General features: G+C 42.5%; 1 protein-coding gene across 3 annotated transcripts in view; it reads right to left on the reverse strand.

Annotated features, from left to right (window-relative positions):
* Window positions 1-3411: 3411 nt before the first annotated feature.
* Window positions 3412-25918, reverse strand: part of pdzrn3b (PDZ domain containing RING finger 3b) — a 114868-nt gene continuing 92361 nt past the window's right edge. For all 3 annotated transcript variants that reach the window (XM_033627084.2, XM_033627083.2, XM_033627085.2), the window contains 7 exons: window positions 12857-13110; window positions 10129-10213; window positions 7562-7660; window positions 7320-7382; window positions 6984-7085; window positions 6641-6757; window positions 3412-5475 (listed from right to left, as the gene is read on the reverse strand). In XM_033627084.2, the coding sequence (XP_033482975.1) occupies window positions 3961-5475; window positions 6641-6757; window positions 6984-7085; window positions 7320-7382; window positions 7562-7660; window positions 10129-10213; window positions 12857-13110 (2235 nt within the window). In that variant the 3' untranslated portion in view covers window positions 3412-3960. The remainder of the gene's footprint in view (window positions 5476-6640; window positions 6758-6983; window positions 7086-7319; window positions 7383-7561; window positions 7661-10128; window positions 10214-12856; window positions 13111-25918) is intronic.

Genomic DNA, 25918 nt, shown 5'->3' on the forward strand with positions numbered 1-25918 from the left:
ATTTGTCCAACAGCTCGATATCCCAAAAACAACTGTGCATCGCTACAAAGGGCACAGCACTCTCCCAAACGGAAGCACATGGCTAATTATTATGCAGAATGATTATTGGACCTTCAGACTACTCTGCCTCTAGGAGTTGTTGTCTCCATTGGTTGGGTTGGTTAGGTTTTGGCATCAGGAGTGAGATTGGTTGGGGTTAGGATATGATATCAGGGTAAGCCAATCTGACACAGTATTGCGGGCCATGCCTTGCTATGATAGAATGTTCAGATGATGTCATTCTACATAATAACTTGCCATGTGCTTCTGTTTGGGAGAGTGTGTGGCTTATTTTTGGGACAAAATTCCTTTTGGAGCAATACACGTTTGTTTTCGAGATACTGGGCTGTCGGACAAGTGGCCTTTCAATGGGACATTTTTCGGACTATTGGGGCTTCAGAATTATGAGCTGTCAGAACGATCACGTCTCACCCAATATAGTGGGTTTATCTGAGCTTACATCTGCTTGGATGCTGTTGAGAGTGAGATTGATGAACATGGTGAGAACCAAAACATTAAAGTTGTGGGTAAATTCGAAACAATGAGCTGAAAGACACTGAAGTGCTCCGTGGAGCTCCATAAAACTGTGTCAGGTAGTAGTTATTGTTTCGAAGGGAGACGCTGGGAAACACTTAGTCACTGGGGACTTTTCTGAGAGTTTTTTTTTTTGTTAATGAGGATATTGCACACAGTCAACTGACCCATTGTTAATACATACATTTCAATTAGTGCAGCATTACGCTTTACTATACTATAATTAAAGCATTAAATCATGATTAGAGTGTGGGATTTGAAAAAGATACAGGTCAAACTCTTAACTACTGAATTTGCAAAAGCACTAAATGCATATTAATGCTGCCCTAATTGTTACCTCATAAAAAAACAAAACCAAAAGGTGTTTGATGGAGGTGAGATTACAAAAGTGGCATCTCAGCAGAGTCTGAGCTGCCTTTGTCCTCAGTAATGAGGCAGTGAGCTGCTAATTGAAGGATCATATGGGACTGAGGGTATGAGGTCCCTCTAACAGATGGTGGAAGTCTTGAGTCAGATAAATACACCATTAGCCCAGGGAGGAGATATCGCCATGTTGGTTTGCCTCATGCCAGCGTCATGGACAACTTGGTTCCAACATAAAACAACATACTCATTATGACCACTTTGTAAAAACAATAAAAGATGATGGAGGGCAGCCACCACTGCAAAATCCATGAGAGGGGAAGACTGCCATGATGATAAGGGAAAATAAAGGACAGAGGACATTTTTGTTGTTAGCCTTCAGCCATTAGATCTGGACAGCAGGGATCTCTGCTGATTAGATGGTTTTGTGTTGATGCCAGTCTGACATGCCCTACTTGGGCTCTGACAATACACACACAGCCAATAGACTTCTCTTTGCCACAGGATTTCTGCTACAAACATTTCTACAAGTTGGCAAAGTTACACTAACAGAGCATCTGATTGTGTGATTTCATTAAGAATGCATAGCCTGCATTTAAAATTGTATTAAACAAGAGAGCAAGGGGGGCTTTTATTACTCAGTGTTAAACTCTGTAACAGTAATAATAAACAAGCACCAGAAGGAAACAGATTTAAAGTTGGAAGTAAATCCAATTCTGTGTTTACATGTATTTTTCAAACCCAAGAGATATCCCTGTGGGTATTCAGTCACAAGGACTACCCTCTGATGGATTATTGGACTCTCCACACACAATACTGCTCTGTAAAACTGTATGGAAATAAACTGTGTAGTGTTTTATATTATGGAAGATCTTACTGCACTGTAAAACATTACATCTGTGCAGATGTAAATGTAGCATAATTAAACCTGTGATATTAACAATAATAAATTAAGCTTGTGTCTTCACATGAACATATATAGCTTTGAAGTTAATCTGCATTGGTTTGAAACACAAAACTTGGTGTATTTTCCTTTACAGTATGTATTTTTGTAATCACAGCCAGTTTTCTTAGGTACATCCAACAAACAATGGTTTTGTTTTATTTACTCTGTTCCATCATAATTGCAAATCGTTGGTGGAGCCGTGGGATAGGGAACCATGAGTGATGTGGGTGGTGCTGGACCATATAAACCCTGGCCCTTCAGAGACCCACTAAACCCAAAGGCTGCTAGATGAGGTTTTTATGGCACCAGATTAACCACTGGAACCGATGTTTGGGTGGAGACAGATCCCTTATCTCAACAAGAAACTACTGTACCACAATAACAGTAAATGTTGTGGCAATAGCATTAATGTATATGCATGATCCTGTATATACAGGATCATGCATATACATCTTAAAATCCTTCTAAATACTAGCTTTGCTTGATCTATGTAATAAAATTAAGTCGATTTTACTTTGTAAATATATTTATACGGAGACTAGTCTTGCCTGAACTACATAATAAAATCAAGTTGATTTTAATATGGGTTTTTTTGCAAATAAAAATGTATACAGTTTATACACACAGACTAGTGCTGCCTGATCCACATAATAATCTGATGAAACAAAAACGCCTTAATTCTTTTCTTACTGGATCTAGCAGGATATTTTTTATCAGTGTGTGCTTACATGGTCACCCATTCATACATAACAGGAACTGGAAATTCATGTGGATTCATCTTTCCCTGGTGTGGACGTATTAGCGTTGGGTGATATGGAGAAAATGAAATATCAGGATATTTTTGACCAAAAACCTCGATATCGATATTGCGATGATATTGTCAGGCTGACTGTTGGTGCTTTTACAAAACAGTTACACAATGAGACTTTTGATAAATAATCATCAGTAATGTCATCATCAGTAATTACTAAGTGGGTAAAAGCACAATATAGATATGCTAGAACAGTCTGGTAAGTTTAGAAAACTCCCGTAATTTACTGTAATTCAATCTTTAAAACCAGGAAAAGACAACAATTATGATATTATGAAATCCAAAATCTAACTCTCATATCATGATATCCATATATTGCCCAGCCCTAGATCATATTTTTGGTGCTCCAACAACTCTTACAAATGACAAATTCCAACAACATTTGAAAGCTTGTCATATATAAAACAATAATTTATTATTTCTCTCATTTTACAAGACATCAAATTGTGTGGCTAACTAAGAATTTGTTACGCTGTTATTCTGTCCGATACATGAAACCCTAAGAAAGCAAAAGCGACTACAATGTGTGCTTCAACAAACACAGACATTTAAATTCAAACGTGAGAAACATCTTTCTCTAAACACATACACAATGATATCATGTTATGATGGTCTCTACATTATGTAACAGATGGTACATCGCTGGTGGTATCAACTCTGGAAAATCAGCACCATTAGAGAGAAATTAAAACTAAAAAAGTTTTATTTGTTACAAAAATTTTATTTTTTTAATTTACAAAAGTCCTTTTGAAAAGGATTACGTGTTCTACCTTGCAGGAAAATAGCATTGTTTCCATAAAAGCATTAAGTATGCATAACAGTAAAATACTGATAAGAGATATATAGTATGAACTAAATAATATAAAATAGTGTAAATGCTGGCTGTTTATGTATGGCACACGGTCTTTACACACTTTCAAAACCTTCCAAAAAGTCACATATTGCGTTTTTGTTTCCAAAATTATTTAAAAGAGCAAGCACAACGGTAGAAAAGGTTATTGAAAGAATTTGAAAAATGTTCCAAAATCATCCTCATAGCCATGTCCCTTTCATATCAAGTCCAACCATCATTATAAAGACCTTCTCTTCACCGCAGTGGTGGGAAATGTTCATCCAGGAAAGGCTTTCTTTATTTCCTATTTACAAAATGTTGCCACATTGAACGAGGCAGAAATCTCTACCCCAACTGGTAGTGTCCTATGTACAGTCCATTACACTCCAGTCTGTCCTCCTCTGGCTGGCCCGCCACCTGAACTCAGAGAAGGACTTAGACTGTGGTCACAGACAGGAGTGAGTTGTAAACTCTCGTGCCATCTGGTGACTTGGTACCGTGGGTCAGCAGTTCCTGGATGGTCATCCAGTTGTCAAATATTTTCTTATTTCTCTTTTTCATCATCTTTTTGTGGCTGAGTTCGATGATGTTGGGCTCCTTTTTGTCCTCTGGTCCGGCCTGCTCCTTCAGACAGTCGGCTCGGCTCTGCTTCATGAACTCGCGGCGCTGCTTTTGCTCCTTGGCGCGAACTGCGTGCTGCTTCCGCTCCTCCTTGCTCCAGTAGCGGCCCATCTTCAGCTCGCTTATGGCGTCGTCATCTGTGGTCATGCCGCTGCGCTCCTCGTTAATGCGCAGGGCGCGCTCCCTCAGCAGCTTGTCCCTGATGGGCCGCTTGGTGATGTAGCGCGTGCCGTCGCTGCGGATCTTCACCTTCCACTCCATCTTGGGCTCCAGGTCGCTGGGGCTGATGGGGTCCCGGCACATGCTGACCAGACTCATCTGGCTCTGGGCGTACTCCACGGCTGACTTCTGCTGGATCAGCTGCATGTAACTCTGGTAGTGCTGGGCGTGGGCGGGGATGTGGGCATGCTTGTAAGGTGAGTGTGGCTGGGAGCAGTTCCGCCCGGACTTGCTGGACTCTCCCAGCTTCCTCTCCTTGCTCTCTGCCTGCAGGGCTCCATCTGGATCCTTGGAGGAGCCTCTGCTCCGGCCCGGGCCACAGGCCTCCTGGACGGGGGACAGGAGAGGTTTGAGGATCCTGCTGTTAGAACTGGTGGAGCCGGACGCCCCAGGCTGATTCTCCGCACCTCGACGGAGCGAGTTATCTGGAGACAGCTCCAACGTAAGAGGGGTGCTGCGGCAGCTCTCTCCAGTGTTGTAGGCACTGGAGCTGTCTTTGTCTGATTTCTCGGGCAGCTCTGTGATATCTGAGAGCTCATGGCGGCGTGCATCGATGCTGGTATTGTAGTTGCGGAAACCACTGTTGTGGAGCATCCAGGACTCGCGGCACTGCTCCCTCAGCTGCTGCATCTTGTGAGCTCGGACGATATTCAAGCACTCCAGCTCGATGGTGCGCAGCTCCTCGTTTAGCATCTCCAGCTCTTTGTCAACACCCTCTTGGTCCTGACCTCCTGCCCCACCGCCCTGGAAATATAGACCCTGGGCACCACTGTTCCTCATCTGGCACTTGAGCTCCAGGAGTTCTCTGAAGCGCTCACACTCATCAGCCGGGATGCCCAGAAAGTCAGTGTCGGTGTAGTCTGCGGAGATGAACGACTCGCTGCTGAAGGGCAGGTCAGTGCTGCCGAGGGTGTCCTGGCTGTAGGTGAGCTTTCTGCAGCTGCCCAGCGTGTTGGAGGCTGTGGTCTGGTCGTCGCCGAGGTTCTCCTGCTCTGAGCTCTCGTCGTTTCGTGTACTCTCATCTGTGCGGCCAACCCCGCTGTCCTTCTCGTGGTGGTTAGACAGCAGTGTGGCAGTGTCTGTTGTGCCTCCATCCTCCTCGTGCTTCTTCTGTAAAAACAGACAACAGAGCAACTCAGACAGAGTGCTGCATTGTGCATGTGTGTAAAATACAATGACTGACTTAAATCAATCTTGCATTAAAAATCACAATTATCTTGTAAACCCCTTTCAGAGGGTTCTACCCAGAGCTCGACATAAAGGTTTAGGGAACTATCTGTGAAAGTTTCCACCCAAAACCCTCTATGAACCCTCTATATTTCCTATCTATGATATAATGGTTCCACCCACAATCTACTTTGGGGGGTTTATCTCAAACATTTCCATCCTTCCAAGGGTTTCATCTGGAACCCACTCAGAGGGGCCAAATATAGTGACTAACTACATAACCTATAAATCTCTCGCCAATTAATTCTGATGTTATTTTTACAGGTTAGCCTAAGGCCAAGGGAACTAAGTCCAGCAGCCTTGGGCTTCATGATGCTCCTTAAGGGCTGAAATGGTCAAGTGCAACCCACAACAATCATGGTTCACAATCACATTTAAAGGAACAGAGATTTTGTAAAATCACCACCACTACAGCCTCTTATATTTTAACTGGTGCAGTAGGTTAGGAACTGAAACTCTGTTTCAAATTAAAACCGAATACAAAATGCCAAGTACTGAGTTGCAGGCTACATCATCAGCCAGCCTGAGTCGAGCTCAGACCGGCCAGTTTACACCACTGCAACTTTTCTCTTCTAAAACTGTTTCACCTCGTCTCAAATCATTGGTCTGAACTGGGCTTTAAACTTACAAAGAACCCTTCAACAACCCTTTCTTAAGAACATGAATAAAATAAAAAGGTGTTCCTCCAAAATAAATGGTTCTAGATAGAACTACCGCCCTTCAGGAAGAACCCTTAATTCGAAGAGTGTACTACTACTACTAAAAATACTTCTTTATGTATGATGACTCAGGAAACTTTCAAATTTAAAATGGAGCTATAACAGGCTTTACATTGTTTTTGTCAATGAGCATGTGCTTCTCTATATGACAGCCTGTGTTTTCTGCAAAGGGAAAGCACTGCCAAAAACAATTGACAACAACAGCTGTTCCCCTCGGCAGAATTGGCTCAGCCTAAATAATCTATAGATGAACATATGTGTTAGTGCAGATTGATTGTGCTAGTTTGCTTCTACATGCTGTGCGAGTGTGTGCGTGTGTGTGTGTGTACCTGCTGCAGCATGCTGGCAGTGAACTGCATGGCCTGATGGTGCTGCTGCTCCAGCATGTCCATGTGGAGGTCATCCAGGAAGTCGTTCCTGTCGTCATCCATCCAGCCCTCGTCCAGCTGAGACGCGGTGGGGAGAAGAGACGCCTCATTAGATGCAAATATCTCAAAGTTTTACTCAGAAAGTGAAGCATCTACTATTAAAAGTCCTACTCTTGTCTGTTGGTGTGACATTTGAAGGACACCATATACGGTTCCAAAGATGGCCATATGAGGTTTTTAACATGAAATGCCTTGTTGTCATTAACCTTTAATGAGTTCACACCCATAATGACATCCTAATCACCTGGATCTCTGGTCTGGCCACCAGCAGGGAGATATTCTGGTTCCCCTCACTGGTCAGCAGTGTTACAGCATCCTCCCGGTTCTGGATCTCAACACCATTGATCTTAAGGAAGAGAAAAAAAATTATTGCAATACTGTATCTTTACAAAATGACTGTTTGTACCCTTTAAAATTATACATTTATGCAACATTTAACTCTAAGCACAACTTTTTAAAGCTCTTAACACAGATGAAACTTTATTCAATTCTGCGGATTCACTTACAAGCGAGAAACCGGGTCACAGAAATACAGATGAACTGAATATTTAAGAGACGAGTAAAACTGCTGCGATCTTACCTGAATGATTTTGTCCCCTTCTCTAATTCTGCCGTCTTTTGCAGCAATGCTGTTTGGATCAATCTAAAGAATAAAAGAGTAAGAGATGAAGGTTACTGCTGACTCACTCTATCCACTGTGAGATAATCCTTTCAATTTCTTCCATTTCTGAGTTTAAGTGAGTATCATCACTGCTGACAGTCCGAGCAGTCGCTATTTACTTACTGTTGATGTAAATCTGAAATCTAGCCTGTACCACATACCTCACTAATGTAGATCCCAGCCTCGTCCTCATCATCAGTCCTGTAACAGATCGTCAGGCCGAGCTTGTCTTGGATATTGGCTCGGTACAAATCCACTTCCTGGTAAGACACATGCACAAATTAACACCACATACATCTGAAATTATCAGTTTCCCCGTCAGACTGAGTAGAAAATGGTTGTATATTTGCTCATGTTTTTCTGGCCGGACTGAATATACTGACTTCGAAATGGGATCATGGAGCAACAGTGATCCATCAATCACTGTAATGAATCTTTCAGCTGGACGCAGGGAAGCCATTGGCTTTCTTAGAGGCCTACTGACAGAATGAGAGATGATGCGGTGGACTGCAGGCGGGCCAAGTGTCGTTTTTCACTTGTCAACATCTGTAATCTCACAGATACAGATAAAGATACGAAAAGCGCTGTTCTTCGAGGGCAGAGGACGGGCACCGTGAGGGTTAACCCTCCAAAAACTAGCAACTGAATACGAAATTGTATTTTAAATATATTTACTCCTTTTTTAGTAGAGAGTTAGATGGAAAATGTAGTGATAACTAATTTCCATGTAACAGCTAGGTTCACATATATCCAGGATACGTTTTAACTTCGGAAAGTTTGGTGCAACTGGCTCCCGGAGTCTTGGCTGGTTGCCTGGCAACTTCATAGCAATGACAAGATGTTAGGCAAGAACGCAAATAAACCTAATTGTCAGAATGTCCAACCATTCTTTTGAACCAAACCAAAATCACTGAATAAGGCCGAATAGCTTAAGATTTTAAATGTAACAAACTTATTAGTATTCACCTATAAGACTTTCTATTATAAGAGGTTCAAGGGGTTGTTTTTTGTTTTCTTTTAGTTCCCGTGAGATGCTACATCGTAGACACATGACATTTTCACCAATGATTAGAAGTTGTGACCAAATGCTGCCCAATATTACCCCAATCGATCTGATGGTGGCAATGTAATTAAGGCCCAACAATGCAATTTTGGAAAGGCCACGCCCATCACACTGTAAGTCCAACTGACTTAAACTTTGACACAAAAATCCAGCTCACAAGTCCACATGTTCAAAAGTATTAAAGTCTGCCTGACTAGACTTTCCACCATTTTCATTTATTTTAAAACATATTTTGACATCTCCTCCTAAACTGCGGCTTTGATCACTACAAATTTTTTCTGTTGATACGCATTACTGGACCAGGCTTACAAAAAGTTAGTAAAAGATTGATATCTTCTTTTTGATATTGACCAATGAACTTTAGACGGTGTGTGGCCAAACTCCTGAATGGGCCTAACTCCCCAACTGTTGCACCAATCGCCACGAAACTTAAAAGATATGTCCACATACGTACCTGAATCATTCCCTGGAAGTTGCATTCAAATCGATCACTAGGGGGCGCTACAAATTAAAAAAAAAAAACTGGGCGTGGCATAACACAGACAGAAATTGTTGGCCCAATCAATGAAAAACTTGAAGGATATGTTTCATAACATTGTTGAGCCCTGTGTGTAAAATTATTTTGAAATGGTTCCATAGGGGGCGCCACCAGTTCCCACAAGTGCATTGGCCTGGTGTAAAATTTGGCCATGAATCAACAAAAGTTTGTCGAAACCTCCCCAAACTTTCTCCAAATTTGTTTTTGAAATTGACCAATAGGGGGTGACTGCATTTCTGCAGAACGATGTGGCCTAATACAGATTTGGTCATAAATGAAAAGCGTCCGTCCAACCATCATGAAACCTGTTAGTTATTTTTAGTGCAGGTGTTGGACACTGTTAAAGGTCTTGATCCTTTGCCGCTTTCAAGTCTTAATGGTCCATACTGGCTTGAACCTCAGATTCACCGCTCGCTGCTAATTTTATGATATATACTTGTGTGAATTAGAAACATTATGATGAATACCAAGTGACAATGAAACGAAGCTGATCTGACACAAGCAGAGCATCACTGGATCGTTTGTCAGCCATTCTTTTCTAAGACAGACAGCCATTCTGCAAGGACACTCCGGTGTCTGTCTGCTGCGCATCTGCCATTAGCCGCCCGGAGCTTCACCTTTCTGGTCTGAGCCTCACAGCTCTTTCATGGATATTAATAATATCAAGCAGTAGGTGGCTGGGGTTTAATGGGAGGGGGTGCCAGGGTTGGCGGAGGTCACCGAAGGAGCACAACAGAGGCTTGATCACGGCCTCATTATGGCCTCATCCAGGCATTGTGAGCGTGCATCATCAGATTCATTGCCGCAGACCTATTATCTGTGCCATCTAATTATCCACCAGCTGAGGAAGACTTATTAGGCCCTGTCACTAATAAGTAATGATGTCACCGTTGTGCATCTGCTGGAACAAACCAGCAACTCGATTCCTGTCTGCCCTACAGCTCAGTATCCGTATGTAGAGAGAGTGCCTCATCAATAACTGGGATATATCAGGACTTGTGGTCGCTAGCGGGGCCATTGGACTGGAGACACAAAGGCGACCTTGGGTCTGCTTATGTAGCAATAATGCACTGCTGTCTGAATGTACATCTTCATTGAGAGGAGAGCGGAGAAGAGTTTATGTTTACCTCATATTCCAGCTCCTCACGCTCTATGTCCTGCTGAATGACCTCCAGGAAGTCATTGGGGTCAAAGTATCCATGTGGAGGATGCCTGAGAAATGTGAAAAACAGAGTATAACATAAAGTGGAGAAGAGTTGAATGTAAATTTATTAACACATTTGTCAATCTGGATTTAATTTTGCCCCAGAGTTTGAAAATTAAATGAGAAGGAGAGAGGAAGTAATAAAAAGTCAATGTGGAAATCACTCTTGAATCAGATATATTTGAAACTATACCCGCAGGCTAATCACAAATTAGCATGCCGTGTTATTAAATTGACTGAGAAATCAATTACAGGAATCACAATCATTCATTAAAGGGCAGCCGCTGCTGCCACAGGGTGTAAGATGTAGCCAGACTCTCTGAGCTCCAGGGCCTGCCACACACACACACACACACACACACACACACACACAGAAACAAAAGATGCAATTTGGGAATATGCAAATACGCATGAACTAAACCATCATTTTTATGCGGCTGCATGCCCCGGGGGAGCTGTCATCTCCAGTAAGTGACAGGGACATTTTCCCTTCAAACTTAGGACACGTGTGATCACAGCAGTGTGGTGTGGAGAAGAAGATAAGGTGTTGCTCTCTTAATTAACTATTAAGGTGAAAGGTCCAAGAATGAAGTGATCTTTTTAACACTGCTGAGCTCTGACACCAAAGTGGACTTTCTCGAAACATGCATAATAATCTTTTTTATTACCACAGCAAGACCGCAACTAAAGATCAATCAGACCAATCAGTCACTTTGTGGTTAAAATCCAAGGTATCCTGGCACCGAAGGACCAAAAACAGCCCAGATCAGGTTTGATTTGGTGAGGGCAGATTGGGCTAATTTGGGTTCAAAATCAGAATCAATTCCACTTTAAGTCAGAGGTGACTGTGGAATTGAGCTTGAGTGAGCGTTCAGGCTGAAAAAATGCAAGGGGCTACATTGATGAAAGTGTATTGTAGGGCTGGGTATTGCTTGATAACTTTAAGGTATCTACAAAAATAAGCAAATAGCAGGTAGTATCAAAACTTCTCTAGTAAAAAAATACCTGCATTCAATCTATTTATACCCAGACCTACACAAAATGGCTATCTGTATGGTTTTGAAATTGACAGAGTTGGCAGCTCAGCATGCCCAGAGGCCACCAAAATATTAAAAGTATGGCTATACTACATGCCTGTAGTGTCCATGATGAGTATCAAATAAAGCAGAAAAAAATCTCAGATGAAGTACTCTATTGGTACTGGTATCACTTTAAGGATACTGGTATTGGTTCTTTTTTAAATGATGACCCTGGCGCATTGTTGAGGTATCAATAAGACAATGAAATATGATCAAGAAGAGCTGGTTTGACTAAAAACCAGTTTGAATGCTTATTAGACACCAAAACACTGCCTGCACAGGGGGTTATAATACTCTAAGACAGGATCTAACTACAGAGTTATGCACTGCAACAATTTTTCATTTCATCTCAATGATTCTACTGTAAACAGCAGGAATATAGCATTTATCTTATAGTAACAGCTGCAATGCAAGCTGAGCCAGGTTCAACTGTCTTGCTGGCGCCCTCTGCACCAACACTGCCTCAAGGTCACATTTCAGTGACTGATTTTTTTCATACATCACTGTTGTCTGTCTGAATGCAGCCTAACGTCTCATTCATCTCCAGTCTGACAAAAGTCCAGCAACCCAGGTGTGTCACATTTGGGGCTGTATGCAGCCAAAACATTTTGGCTACCTGGGCAGTCATGAATCTTTATAGTGATGGAAGAGAATACTTGTGTTCTTTATCTTGTTTCATTTCATTTTTCAGGAAAAATAATTATTGTTAAGACTAAGCAAATGTTGTGTTCATGTGTGCAACATGGACTGTGTGCTGCAGATACAGGACTCTGACCATCTACTCATTATAGCAGGGCTTTCTCTCTAGTTTTTAAAGGGGACTTTTATGCTTTTTCCCATTTTCTGTCTTATATATAGTGCTACAATGAAGGATGTTACATTAAACGTGGCCAAAGTGAAGTGATCTGAACACCCTGTTTCAAACCTTTTTTTTCTATCTTTGAGACAAACTGATGTCAGCTTATGCTGGATTACTTTATATGGTCATCTGCTTCAGGAACACTACTGCAAGTGTTTACATTATGTAGTCTACACTGCTACATGTAGCTACATGCTACATGTAGCAGTGAAACATGTAATTTTGGTTGCCGATGTAATTTCTCTTCAGTTTTGGATCATGTTCTTGTTGGAACACGTGTGGTTGTGAGGACTTTGGTTTAGAAGATCTTACTGGTGATTTTTCACAGTAGAAAGTGCTGCCATACTCCGTTACAGCCATTCTTCAGCTGCAAGTACACTGCTACATGAAGCTACATGCTGACGTCAGGGAAACGTGTCATGACCCGGCTGCAATGACAATGCAGAGACTCCAAGATATGGAAGACTAGAAAATGCTGATCAATCAGAGCAGAATGGGCTTTTTTCAGGAGGGAGGTTAAAGAGACTGGGACTAAACAGAGTGTCTCAGACAGAGGGTGAATATAAGTGCTCCAGCACAGACAGCAGGAGGAAAATCAAGTGTCTTTTGACTTTTAAAGCATGTAAACATGTTCTCATAGAAAACCAAACTACAAGTATGAACATGAAAATGAGTATAATAGTAACCCTTTAATGAACTGAGTTGGTACTTACTCCTCTGGAAGCAGATACTCCTCCAGCTCTGTCATGGGGGGTGAAGAGGGTGACAGCTTTGTAAGGGCCATGATGTGCTGGAGGGTGATGTCGGTTTGGGTGCTGATGTCCGAGACCTGGGTGTCAGCAGCAGGGCTAACCACTTTGGGATGTGGGGCTCGGCGCAGAACCTGGACCATGATGGGCTCCTTAGCGGTGCGGAAGGCCTCGACCGCCTGGTCGTGGGTAGCCTTGGAGAGGTCCTTGCCATTTACCTGGAAGAAGATGGGAATCAGGAATCAGCAACTGACTCTTGTTAAGGGTTCAGTATGGTTTGCTGATGGAGAGGAAAGGGGAAGGAAATCATAGGATGCAAAAGATGCCAGCTTTTTTTCCATTTGGCGTTGTGATCTCCTTCATTATTCCAAACTGATGTAATCATTACCTCTGATGATTAAGGCCTCACATGAAGCACTGCGCCCACACAAACTCAGCAGCGGTATTCTGCCGGAGAAATGACTCATTACTGCCTCAGCTTGTTTTACAGGGTCACAGTCAGACCAAACCCAATAAGACCTTAATTAGGATGAGTCTCTCTTTAATTAATCAAGGTCATTAGCCGCGGCTGCATGGAGGAGCCCTCATTTAGCTAAGTAATTTCTCAGCAGAGGATAAATTTGACCTCCTGTCAGAGACAGTGGAGCGGGTGCCGCGCGTTAACCTGAGATTAATTTGCGCAAAAGGCCGCGGCCTGTTGAAGAGAAGAGGCTAATTAGGTTCGGTTGAGCCACTTAGAGGCATCTGTGTGCTGATGGAAGATGAGCGGAGACCCTCTAAAGTTCCTGCTCTCAGTGGAATGTGTCACCAGATCCAATGAGACTTAACATTAAATAAAGAAGATTTGAGTCAGCACACAGATCTACGCCGTCCGAAATGTCAGGTCGAGTGCGTGGATTAAATTTTGATTTCCCTTTGGCCCAAATGCCACCACAAGTTCACCAAAGCATCTTCTGTGGGAGACGTAGAACCCAAAACAAGCATTAACCTAGTGAACTTCAGAGCTGAAGTCCCCTGCAGCTGCCTGCATGCATACTGCATCCTGGGTTGTCACACTGGCCCTGGGATTTTTATCAGCCTTTACACAGAGCTGCTGTTCCACTTTCAATCACCACATCATACAGACTTTGTTGCTTTGTGATTCCTGGATGTGTTGATAGCTTTGATAGGATCTCAGCCTGAGGCTTTTCTCATTTCACAGACTTGATCCTCCCTCCTCCTGTCTCTCCAATGCACACACACACACACACACACACACACACACACACAGACGCACACACACGCACAGGCGCTTAACGCTTTCTTAGAATAAAGTTACTTTCCAATATGTGGAGTTGCAGGTCATTAGGCGTGTTGTAAATCTTTAGCGTCCCATCTCACTCCCTCTGACATCTAACATACATGCAAGTCTGTGTTTGAGGATTAATTTCCTGATAAACATGTGGCTGGTTGGTGCGCCTGCCTCCGGCTATGATTGTCTCATTTCAATTCATCGCACACTTTGCAGACTTAACTGGAGTGCTGCACATAAGGAGTAGCAGCAATATTACATCTCTGGGGAATGAATGCTTATATACCCTGACTTTGACCCAGACAATGTAAAAGCTGCGTGCATATTTCTATAAAGGAGTACAGAAACCTAAGAAACCAAAGGCACTGGGCTCGTCTGTGTGTGTGTGTGTGTGTGTGTGTGTGTGCGTGTGTGTTTAGAAGAAGGACGAAGAAGGCAGGAAAAGGAGGGAACTTAATACAGAAGTGATACGAGGCTATGTGCCTGCTAATAACCAGAGCAGATTAATGCTAATCCTGGACCTGCAGGATAATTGGATCATCTCAGCGGACTTAAACTTCTACTTCTCCTACATCAAAAATTAATAGCTCATCTATTTTCAGTTTGCTCTGAATTATTCGACATTGAGAAAAGCAAGTTATCTTATCAAGGAATACTAATGTAAGAAATCCTACTGAAAAAAAAAAACAACCTTGAGATTTAAGACCACTGCTCTTTTTCTGCAAAGAAGAAAAACTGGCCTTGACTGTGAGCTGAGACGCAACCAAAACACGGCACATCAAAAGAAGACATCTAAATTCCTATCTGCTGTTGCTGCTGGTATCGGTAATAAGCCTTCCCGCAATCACACGGGACCTCACATCCTCAACTATCTTTGTTTCCCACAGCGAGCCCATGATGTTGTACATCAGCTGAGGAATACAAGCGCCTTTGTGCTTTCTTCTCTCTGCATGCAGGCTGCTCCAACAGTCAAACCTGGTTGCCAGGAATCCCGGGGCTACTTGAAGGCAGTGAAGCAGAGACAAAGCCTTTAGCCCCCGTCTTGTTGAGCCTGGAGCATTCTGCCTCAGTGCTCTCAATGGGGGGAGTCTCCTCCCAGCTGTGGAGGGGGTCCCACGACCTCCATTCACTGCGCTCACCTCTGACACAGAGCGGCCCTTTGCAGCACACTGGGGAAAAAACACACAACACTCCCCTGACACAATACACAATGCTACACCACCACTGAGCTCTCCGACTATGCCATGTTAACCCTGCGCCTTAACACAGCCACAGCTCAGCTAGCTGTGAAGAACACAAAACTCAAGCTGATGCAGTAATGAGCCACACAAACCTCACTTTCACAGTTTCCGTACTCTGAATACCTCCTAAACTGTAATCCCAGGCTGGATACGCCATTGCAAATGCCAAACACCTGAGCTGTTGTTCCTGTTGACGCAACGAAACGATGACTGACATGCAGAAATGACTCTGTCAACCTCTGGTGCATCCTCAGAGAGGGGTCTCTGTTAAATCTATTTTAATGACAAGAGGGCAGCAAGGCTCTACTTCAAGGAATACTAATTAGGTCTTAATCACACACGTCTGCTGTGTCGGTGTTTGGTGAGGAATTTACACAGCTGTGGCTTTGTTATTCACAGCCTATTTTCTTTGATTAAAATATCACATCTGACCTCTAATCAGGTACCTGTATCCCTGCACAGGATTTGGCTGTTAGAGAGCAAACCAGGATTTCAGCTTTCATGAGAAATATCTATGCCAGTCTTCAACCTTCTGGGTAATAATTAGGGGCAGCAGGGTGAGCCGTGCCGTGAGCCCCGGCATCTTCCATGGAACGCAAATCAAGTTGGATTGAGATGCTGATGTGGGAATCTATCTGTGTGTGTGTGTGTGTGTGTGTGTGTGTGTGTGTGTATTCACTGATTGCTAACCTGCTGCCAAAGATGCTTATCTGCCAGGCAGCGAGCTCAATCTCTTTCATTATTATCTTTGTATTATGGTAGACGGGATGAGGCTGCCTCAGCTGTCCACTTATTCTCTATTTAATCAGCTAGTCTCATTATAATTGAGCTTCTCATTCATGGAAACTCTGATATAAAAAACTAACAAATACAATCAGTCTGAGATCAAATAAAATTCAACTGAGCATTTGCCCAGTCTTGCCCTCCTTAGTTACTGTTGCTATGCCTGTCAAACTTTCTGTTCGTTTATAACGACAGCAGATTTACCACGAAAAATTCACAGTAGAATCTATGAAAAACAATTCAGACAGAGGTAGACAAAAGCAGGTTACTAGCCAACAACCGTCCATATTTCAGCAGCTGGCAGAGCTGAGGTTAGCCATGAGTAAACTGAAAACACTGTCTACAGTTGACTTTTTAATACTTCCTAGTGACTTTCTTCAAACACTGCATAAGCAGTCTTAGATATGCACTTGATCCCGTACTTAAAGACAGAGGCTAATGCCTTACATCTATGGGCCAACAGCTAGCGTCCTACCGAGATAATTAACATAGAAGGCTTGAACATAAATAACTACTTGTGAGGTGGTGTGTCTGTGTCGCTCTGCAATCACACCTCCACAATACCAGTTGGTGGTTTCTGGGTTTCTATGTCACTGTGTTGAGTTTCTGTGAAGTGCAGTAAAGTTTGATTGATTCAATTAGTACACCCTAAAAACACACACAAAACATGACTTAACATTTCACGACAAAACATTGTCTTATAGCACTAGACATGTTTTTCGCACATGAACAATATGCTAACTTTATTAGCATAAGCCTATGACATTTACAGGACTTGAAATGCTATTTTGTGTGGGCTTTATTGTCTTAGCAATGTATTGTTTCATATTTAGGCTATGGTGTAGATTACAGTGTAGAGTGTGCGTCGTAGGTAGGGCTTTGATTTAACGCAGAAGTACAGAAGTTCAGATTTTTAAACAGCAAGTCTCACTTTTAATAATGCAGGACTTAAGGTTGTTATGTGTTTGTGACACTGTCCACCAGGGCTGGTGAAGGGTAAATATGCCCAACTCCAGGACCAGTTTCCACACAGTCTGGAAAAACGACAGTCGATGTACTATTGCCAACAGTTAGCTTTTTTTCCATTTAAACTTTAGTCTGTAACCTCACAAAATAATGTAGTATGGAAGTCTGCTTGGCTTCAGACAGGGTTGGAAATTCATTTTTTTGTCCACCTGCCAATGTGGCTGGAAGATTTTTAAAGCAGTCACTCGCATATTTTACCAGCATTTTGCTGGTGGCTGGTGCTAACTTCCAACCCTGGCCTCGGAAGGAATGCTACATTACTATGCTAGGTAGTGAGGTTATTAGCCAGACATGCTAACATGCAATGTAATTTTTTTTTGTGATGTAGTACTGTGGTTTGCCACTGGGACAAATTGGTAACAAGGCTGAGTGGTGGTGCCATATCCAGCTCTAATAATACATCCACAGGAGAAATACAAAGCCTGACAGGCCTGCTGTCCCTAGTTACAGTTGGTAAGCTATGATTGGACGACCATACAGGGATTTATAATTATATTATTGTTACAATAAAAAAACAAAAAAATATGAGAGGGGAGAAAAGGAAGAATTAATATATATATATATATATATATATATATTTACACCCCAATCCCCTGTTCTAATCATTATCATACAGAAAGCCTTTGCAGGATATTAAGTCAATTCACCAACTGTGTTGTGTAACATTAGTCTTTGATACGGCCATTCAATCGCCACCTAATCCTTTAATAAAGAGGAGAAGAACATCATTAAAGAGACAGTGTTTCTGTTCCTTGGGGAAGTGCAGTGAGGTGAACAGAGTGGAAACTCTGCCAGGCAAACGGTGCCTTTCAGAACTGGGCAGAGGAAACCCTGGGAACTTCACTCTATGGACGAGCATTTTAAAGAGCCTCGAGAGCCGGGGCGTTCGCCTCCTCTTTCTGCTCGGATACACTTCTTAGACAAATTCTTCAAAGTCTGTATTTCGGAACAGAGAGGAGTGCTGACGTGATAGAGAGCATGAAGACTTGAAGGCTTATTTTCTGGGGGGCCTATATAACATTTGAGTGGCAGTCTGAATGTGGGTCATACTGCTTGAAAAACCCCCACAGTTAATCCCTCTTTTATTTCACTTTTAACCATTTTCATAAGAGAGAAATAAAACTCAAGGACTAGCCAATGATTTATCAGTGTGTGTGTGTGTGTGTGTGTGTGTGTGTGTGTGTGTGTGTGTGTGGATGAGCACACTTCCAAGTGTGTCTTGAAATCTGCACATGTTGTTCTTTTGTCTGACTGGACAGAAAACTCTCCAAGGTGTGAGGCTTGAAAACACTGCAGTCTTTATTTGCCAGTGTGCGAGCTTACTGAGGATTAGAGAACAAACAGCTGAAAACTTAATGCTGACTGAAAGAGACACCACTGTTCACTACTAATCTGATTCAAGCATGGGACATTGTGTTATCCACAGCTGATCAATTAAGAACCCAAATCACTTCCACTAGGCTTTCTGCTAATGAGCCTAATTGAAGGTGTGAAGTGAGTCTCAGGGAGTGGCTGAACTTTACCTGACTTGGAATACCTTTTCTTTGACTTTTAAGCCCTTTAACAGTCACCTGTTTCATCCACTGTATTTAAGAATAAATTGTGGAAAAAGATAAAGAAGAATCATAAATGGATGATTTTCTCTCTCCGAGGGATTTATTAGTAAAATGCTTCACCACACCAGCAGTAACCTGCTATCAATCATACAAAAACAGTGACTCAGACTCAACTTGAATCTGCAAAAAAACATGAATTGAAAGCCGACAGTACTCAAGAGTTTTATTTGGGTATTTCAACTGAAAAATCTTGAATGAAAATACAGCAAAAAGGCGCTTTAAAAAAATTATAGTGATCAGTAAAATTTACTATGGCTAAAAATAAATGGCAGCCTCCTCCAAAGGCTGACAAGCTGTCACACACTAAGGCAATACTTTTCACTTTAAAGCAGTGTCTTAAGATGAGAGGATTTCTCTGTCCCTTTACAGTGCACTATTGGTGCAGCCTTATCTGAGATAGCCTACCTGACTGACCTGTACTCTACTGAGTGTTTACTTTCTGTACATCTTTTGCATGGATTAGGTCACATTGATGTATTACTCTTCTAAGCTGTTTGCTCATGGGGCTTTTCTTGGCGTTTGAAGCCCGCAGTGAATCACCATGAGCTACAGAAAATGCAAGAGACGCCTGCACTGAGCAGAAATGAAATGAGTGCTTGTAACTTCGGTAAATAACGCAAATAAACATTCTCATGCTGTGTTTTTGTTTATGTTGTGTGGTGTTTTGCTGCTGGTGGGCCTCAGCCCCAGCTCTTTACACACACACGGGAGTTCAGCGGAGTAAAAGAGAGAGAAGCAGCGGACAGTTGGAGAGCTGACGACGGCTGTACTGTGCGCTATGCATGAAAGCTTCGCGAGTAGAAAGTCTTTATTTATGCTTTTGTTCATGTGGACATGTTACATACATTGTTAGCATGGTTAGACTCTTTACAATTCATTTCAACTACAATTTGAAGCTACTTTCATACATGTCACTTGGCACCAGATCAGCCAATAGCAAACTTCAATTGCAATTGCCAGGTTTCAACTTGTAGAGGGCAGTCACTTTGCATATTTATAACACAATATGAAGAATTCAAATACTTTGCACTCATGTCAAGATTTGGACCTAAATCAATAAACAACACCACTAAACACCCATAGATATACTGGTTTTCAACTGAATAACGTGGTTCAGGGGTTTAGTTACTCTGTAAATAAGGTCAGCACCATTTTCAAAGGTCTCTGTTTTAGGGGTTCCAAAATGCAGGAGTAGTGTGGATGCTAGGCCTCAACGTAGCAATAGTAATGCATTTTAAGGCATATTAGTGTGGATGTAGCCTAACTGATAACTTGAAGCATCTTAAGGCTGCCTGAGGCAGAGTGCAGCTGGACTACATCACTCTCTGCCCCTCAGTACAGATATGAGGACAGCAGTGTAAAGCTTAATTAAGGGTGGAGTTCATGGGGAATCAGCAAAACAGGCTGAACCTGGGGTTGTGTGATGCTTTATTAGCACTGTTATATTCCTGCACTACCCCAGGCTTCCCCGTCTCTGTCCAGCCTCAGCAGCTCCACACACACACATAGACACAAAAAACATACACACCTATTCCCTGTGAGGAATCACACTGAGCTCTGTGCCAGGGCCAACTGTGTTTGTTCAAGTCAGCAAAGTCAAGTTTGCTCCAACAGCGATCAAACAGAGCTGCACAGAGATATACTCCACTGAAGGAAGGGAAAGGGAGGGAGCACACATAAGCTACACGTCAATCATGCACTCAAAACAAGAAAATAAGTCTTCTGGATGTCCAGTCAACACAGAAGCATCACAGCTCCCTTTCCCACAGGTGGCATCCACAGTTAAGCCTAAATTCCACTGTTACTGACACATCACACTATGAATCAGATGTGGAGTTCCTGGTGAGAACACTGCTGGGAGAGCCTCCCTCTTACAGCCTGATAGTGGGACATCATAATCATTGTTAATTAGTCAAATGTAACTGTTTATAGGCCACATGGGCCACATATTTTATTTATAATGGTGTGTATACAACACACAAATAAAGCACTAACAAGGTACAAGTACACTCATTTTATAATCAGCAAATTCTTAATCATGTGCCTACAGTGATAATCAGTTTCATGCATCACTGCTCTTGTAAAACAACAGGTAATTCATGCAAATTAAGAGCTCTGCACCAAGAAACAAATCTCTTATTGAGAAGAAAATCTGACAAAAACTACTCGAGTCGAGGTCACCCCTGATCTCTTGATGCGGGGCGCGACATTAAGGCCTGTTTGCTTGCCTGGGACAAATGGATTTTTTGTCAGCCAAGTGGAAGTCATTAAAAAACACAAAACAAAACAAAACAAAAGTGTGTGTCTTCGTGTTATGTGCCACTCATTGCTCGGCTATTGAATATATGCCTTTTTTCCTATGATACGTCAGATCAAATTACCTTGATTGGCCAGTCAAGAGTCAATCCAAGTATTCTGCAGAGTAGGAGCTGCTCACATTACAACTGCACCATACGAATCAAAAAGAGGATGAAAATTTGTCAACAACTTGAGAGATGACTTTGTACATTTTAACGAAGAGGAAGGTGTCATGTTCTGCAGCGCCTGCCTTGGGCAGCCCAACTTGTCTGGTAGTGTGATGTTAGCTAGCTTGCATTCGCAGCTGTGTAATTCACTAGATTACAATAACCTTTGCTTAGCACCATCCTAGAGAACTGTGACCTGCTCTCACAGGATCAGTTACATTGACCCAGAAAATACGCTTACAGACTAGCTAAACTGCAAACATTAGCCCTTTTTACACAGAGACTGCGCTATAGGGTCTCTATGAAGTCCCTTCTTTATGGCACCTTTGCATTTCTACACAGACCCGAAAGACTGCAGCATCATTCTGCTCCCGTGTGTAATTTAAGACAGCTTCCCGGCATTATAAAATCAAAAGAGATGTGACGGGCGTGACATGTAACCCAACTGCATCAATCCAACTGCTACGACATATGCGTCGGCAGCACTTCATAAATAATATCAATTGCATTACCATGGCAACAACAATCGTTAACAATCATGTACTGTCTCTGTGGTATCACGGCTGACCTCATCCTCTGCTTGAAGGGTAAGGAGCTCCTGGACCTCACTGTTTTCCCAATTTGCGGACCTTTTCAGCCACTGCTCTTCTTCTTTGAGTTAGCCGCTAACTGCTAACAGCTACTTTTTGAATCTTCCGCAGTGGGTCACGCGCATAACACGTCAAAACGTCACACCTGTGTGACCCATGATTTCCTCCTGCTGGTTGTCCCATTTATGCAGATGTCCTTTGCCGCTGTTACTACCTCAGTTCCCAGCTGACAGATGAGAAAACTCCCTCCCTCTATTCTGTGATCGTACCATACATACAGAAGGGTGAGGCGCCATAATGGCACGTTACTCCTGCCACAGGAAGTGTAAAAGGGGCTATTGCTAACTGTAGAGTGTGATTACTGACAGTGGCAGTGAGTAGCACCTGTCAGTCAAATGTCACGTAGCTGCCGAGCTGAGTATCACCACCGTGGCACTCCGATGGCAGGTGAGAGACCCCTCCCTTCACTTGGTGTCAGATAGGAGAGAAGTGTGCACGGTACGCTTTTTAAGAATGATAAAACAAAGCATTTGTTTTACATTATTGTCGGTGATTGTAATAAATGACTTTAAAAGTGTTCATTAGTAAAAAGTGTATTTTTGTTCTATTTTTAAAGTCAAACTGGTGAAATCATAAACTCCTTCAAGAGGTAATTACATGAAATGAGTGAAAAACAAAAAACAACAACAACAACAAAAAGTTGCTCATGACTGACCTATAATAGATTCAAAGCTGCTGACCTATTGTGACAATAAACCATACATTCTGCATTCACAAACAAACTGAAAAAGAAAATTACTTTAATTTTTACCTGAACAAGTAACTTTTGTGCCTTACTTGATGTATCTGCACAATATGCAATGTGCTTAGAAGTATATGATCACTGCCACTAACCTAAGCAGTGTTCTCCTTGTTGTGGAGGACCTGAGAGTCCTGTCATTCAGGCATTTGCAATATAGGACTCATGGGACTTGATAATTATGTCTGACATCCATGAGTACAGTGTCAGTGTGTCATTTGTTATCATTTGTCCATGACATCTACTTTGACTGACATCGATATGTGGTGAGTGTGGGTGGTAAACTCAACATGTGCTACATCAATACTATGATATGTTCTCACTCATAATTTGGTTTGCACATCACTGCAGGTTTCCTCAGTCTTTCCCTGCTGTATTGTTAGGATGTTGTCCTATCTGTGTTGTGGCTGTGATCCCTCTTTGTCACTGGCTTTGGTCTGACGGTAAGTACACAGGCTCCCGTGAGTGGTCCCCTGTGGCAGCCAGCCACCTGCTCCAGTGTTTAACAGATGTGACGGCACACCAGGGCCGATCTTAGCCGTTATTAAAAACACACAGTGTCAGGCTCCAGTGGCCGCGCTCGTTTCAATGATCCCTGCTTTGTCTCTGTACGCTGTCTGTGTCAAGCCTCATTACAGGGGCTGGTGCCGAACGGATCGAGCTGCATCTTTGCAAGTTCCTCTTTTCTAGTAACTGCTTTGATGACAGGGGTCTCTGACAGTGGGGGCAGAGGGCAGAGGATTGAAGGGATGACAGGCTGTCTTGTACAAATATTTCCATCTAATTTCTCTGTCTGGCTGGTCCAGAAGATGTCATACTGAGACCATCTGGCGCTGTGACAACTTGGCTTCTTGAGCTGAGCATGACATCTTTGCAGCCTTCAATCAGAATATGGATAATTAGGCAGCAGCACTGGGAAAGCTTCAGATAGGAAATATTCCAGCGGGCTCATTTGTAAACTTCCATTGCTCAGCAGAATAATGGTTTTTGGTTTTAAGATGCTGTTCCTCTGCAGGGAACAGAGACAGAAAAATCGACAGAGACAGATACAGAGAACTTAGAAAGCAAAAGACTTAGCAGACAAACAATAGTCCAGATCAGTTCAGCATGGATCAGAGCCCCAATAGCCAGCTTGCGCGGAGGCTCTAATTAAGCTCTGGGTCTTGTAAGAGCCGCAGCACGGCGCCACAGCCATTACAGAGTGCTTCTGGAGAGATTAAGAGCCCTAGGACTGTCAAACAGAGTTTCCAAGGCCTCTACCTTAAAGTCCCTGACAAAAGCAGCTGAGCTTACATCTCCACATGGCACTTACCTTTAGCTTTGAAGAAGGGACCGAGGGGGTTCACTGCTGTCAGAGGGGTCAAGTTTAAAAGGGAGCACTGAGCTTGCCGCAGCTCAGGCCTTTAATGATCATAACAAAAAGGGAAAACGCTTATCTAAAATGCCATGTTGGCTGCGTTTAATAGACCTTAACAATGTTTGATCTCCAGTATAACTCTATTGACACTCAACGCTGCAAACAAAAATATGCATAAGTGCAATTCCTTCAGTAAAATAATGTATGCAGACACCAAAGCTCTTAATTCATTCTAACCAAACAGACTGCTAAAGTTACAAAGTCAAGCAAGTATTTCTAATCCTGCCAGAATTGATAAAATGCCTTCAGGATAAGGGAAAGTGCAGCCTGTTGACTTTTATAAAACAGTGTAAAAGCATATTTTTTATGCTTCCAACATGGGAATTGAAGCTAAGGTGTTTAATGAACTGGAAAGATTTCAAGTGTTCATGGATTATTAAGTCCTCAGAGAGATGAAGGGGAGAGAAGAGTGGGCGCTTTGCCAGGTTCAATGAACAAGAGGATCTGCCTGTATTATCAGTAAGGAGAAATAAGACGGCCCAGAATCCCCCCCGGAGGTACAAGCTTGGGATGTGCTCACACAGATCTCATTCACTACCCTCCACTGTACCAAGACACAGCACCATGAAAATGCTTAATACAGTTAATGCAAATAAAAAAGATTCATGTGTGAGTCCTGTAGCCACGGCCAGAGAAATTCCAGCATCCAAAATGCTCAACAATGCTATCATTAAAAACCAGTGCTGATGAGAAATCAGGCATCAGGTATAGCTGAGACCAACTGATTCAATGCAGTTGATAAAACCTCCAAAAAATATAGAGGCTTTGGCTGCACAATCATACCACGACTGCAAAAGCTTTACAATAACCCGAAGAGAGATGCAGGCATGACCTGTCGGCCATCATTAACCTGTACTAGTAGCTGTACATTATAAATGCTCCTTCTAGTAGGACATATGTAATGATTAAACATACCAAGTGTGTCAGAGGGCCTGACAGGTTGTGTCTGCTCTGTAATGTGTGCTGTCCTAGATGGATCATTGTGGTAAAACTGACCAAAGGCCATGAAAAACTCTGTTTCTTATAATTCTGGGTAAACAAACTATCAAGCTCCTAGTTGTATTATTACTGTAATTCAGTTACTGCTTGGGTTAAAGGCAGATACTTAAACATGCAAGATGTGGCCTTGGAACTTAACCAGGTCAAAACTAATCAAGATTTTGCTTTTAAAGGGACAGTTCACCCATAAATCAAAAATACATACGTACATACATACATAAGTATATTTCCTCTTACCTGTAAGAGCTGCTGGAGATATCGGCTGTAGAGCTGTCTGCCTTCTCTTCAATATAATGGAACTAGATGGTATCATGACGGAGAAGGAAGCGTGCATCTACTGATAGACGAGAGGCTCCCCTGAGCTAGCTAATGTTACAGCTCAGCCGAGGAGGGCACCATGAATGTTTATATCTTGCACTGTCACAAGTACTAGCCTCTAGTCCATGAGTAGATGCACACTTCCTTCAGCGCTGTGATACAGATGCGAGTGTGGTTCAGTTGTAAGAAAATATTCCCTACATGAAACTGCTCACAACAAAATCTGTGGATAATCTTGAGTAACCGGATCATGATTTCTGTCAAGAGACATTGCCATTGAGCTTTTCAAATGTTTTTTTTTTTTTTTTTGGCGCTCTTATCATCACATGCCAAGTGCCATCTAGCTCCATTATACTGGAAAGAAGGCAGACATCTCTACGGCTGACATCTCCAACACTTGCCAACTCAAACCAAAACAATCTAGACTGATAAACAGCACTACAGGTAAGATGCAATACAGTGGGGTGGTTATGGCTCAGGG

This window comes from Epinephelus lanceolatus, chromosome 1, assembly GCF_041903045.1.
Source record: "Epinephelus lanceolatus isolate andai-2023 chromosome 1, ASM4190304v1, whole genome shotgun sequence".
In the NCBI taxonomy this organism is placed as follows: domain Eukaryota; kingdom Metazoa; phylum Chordata; class Actinopteri; order Perciformes; family Serranidae; genus Epinephelus; species Epinephelus lanceolatus.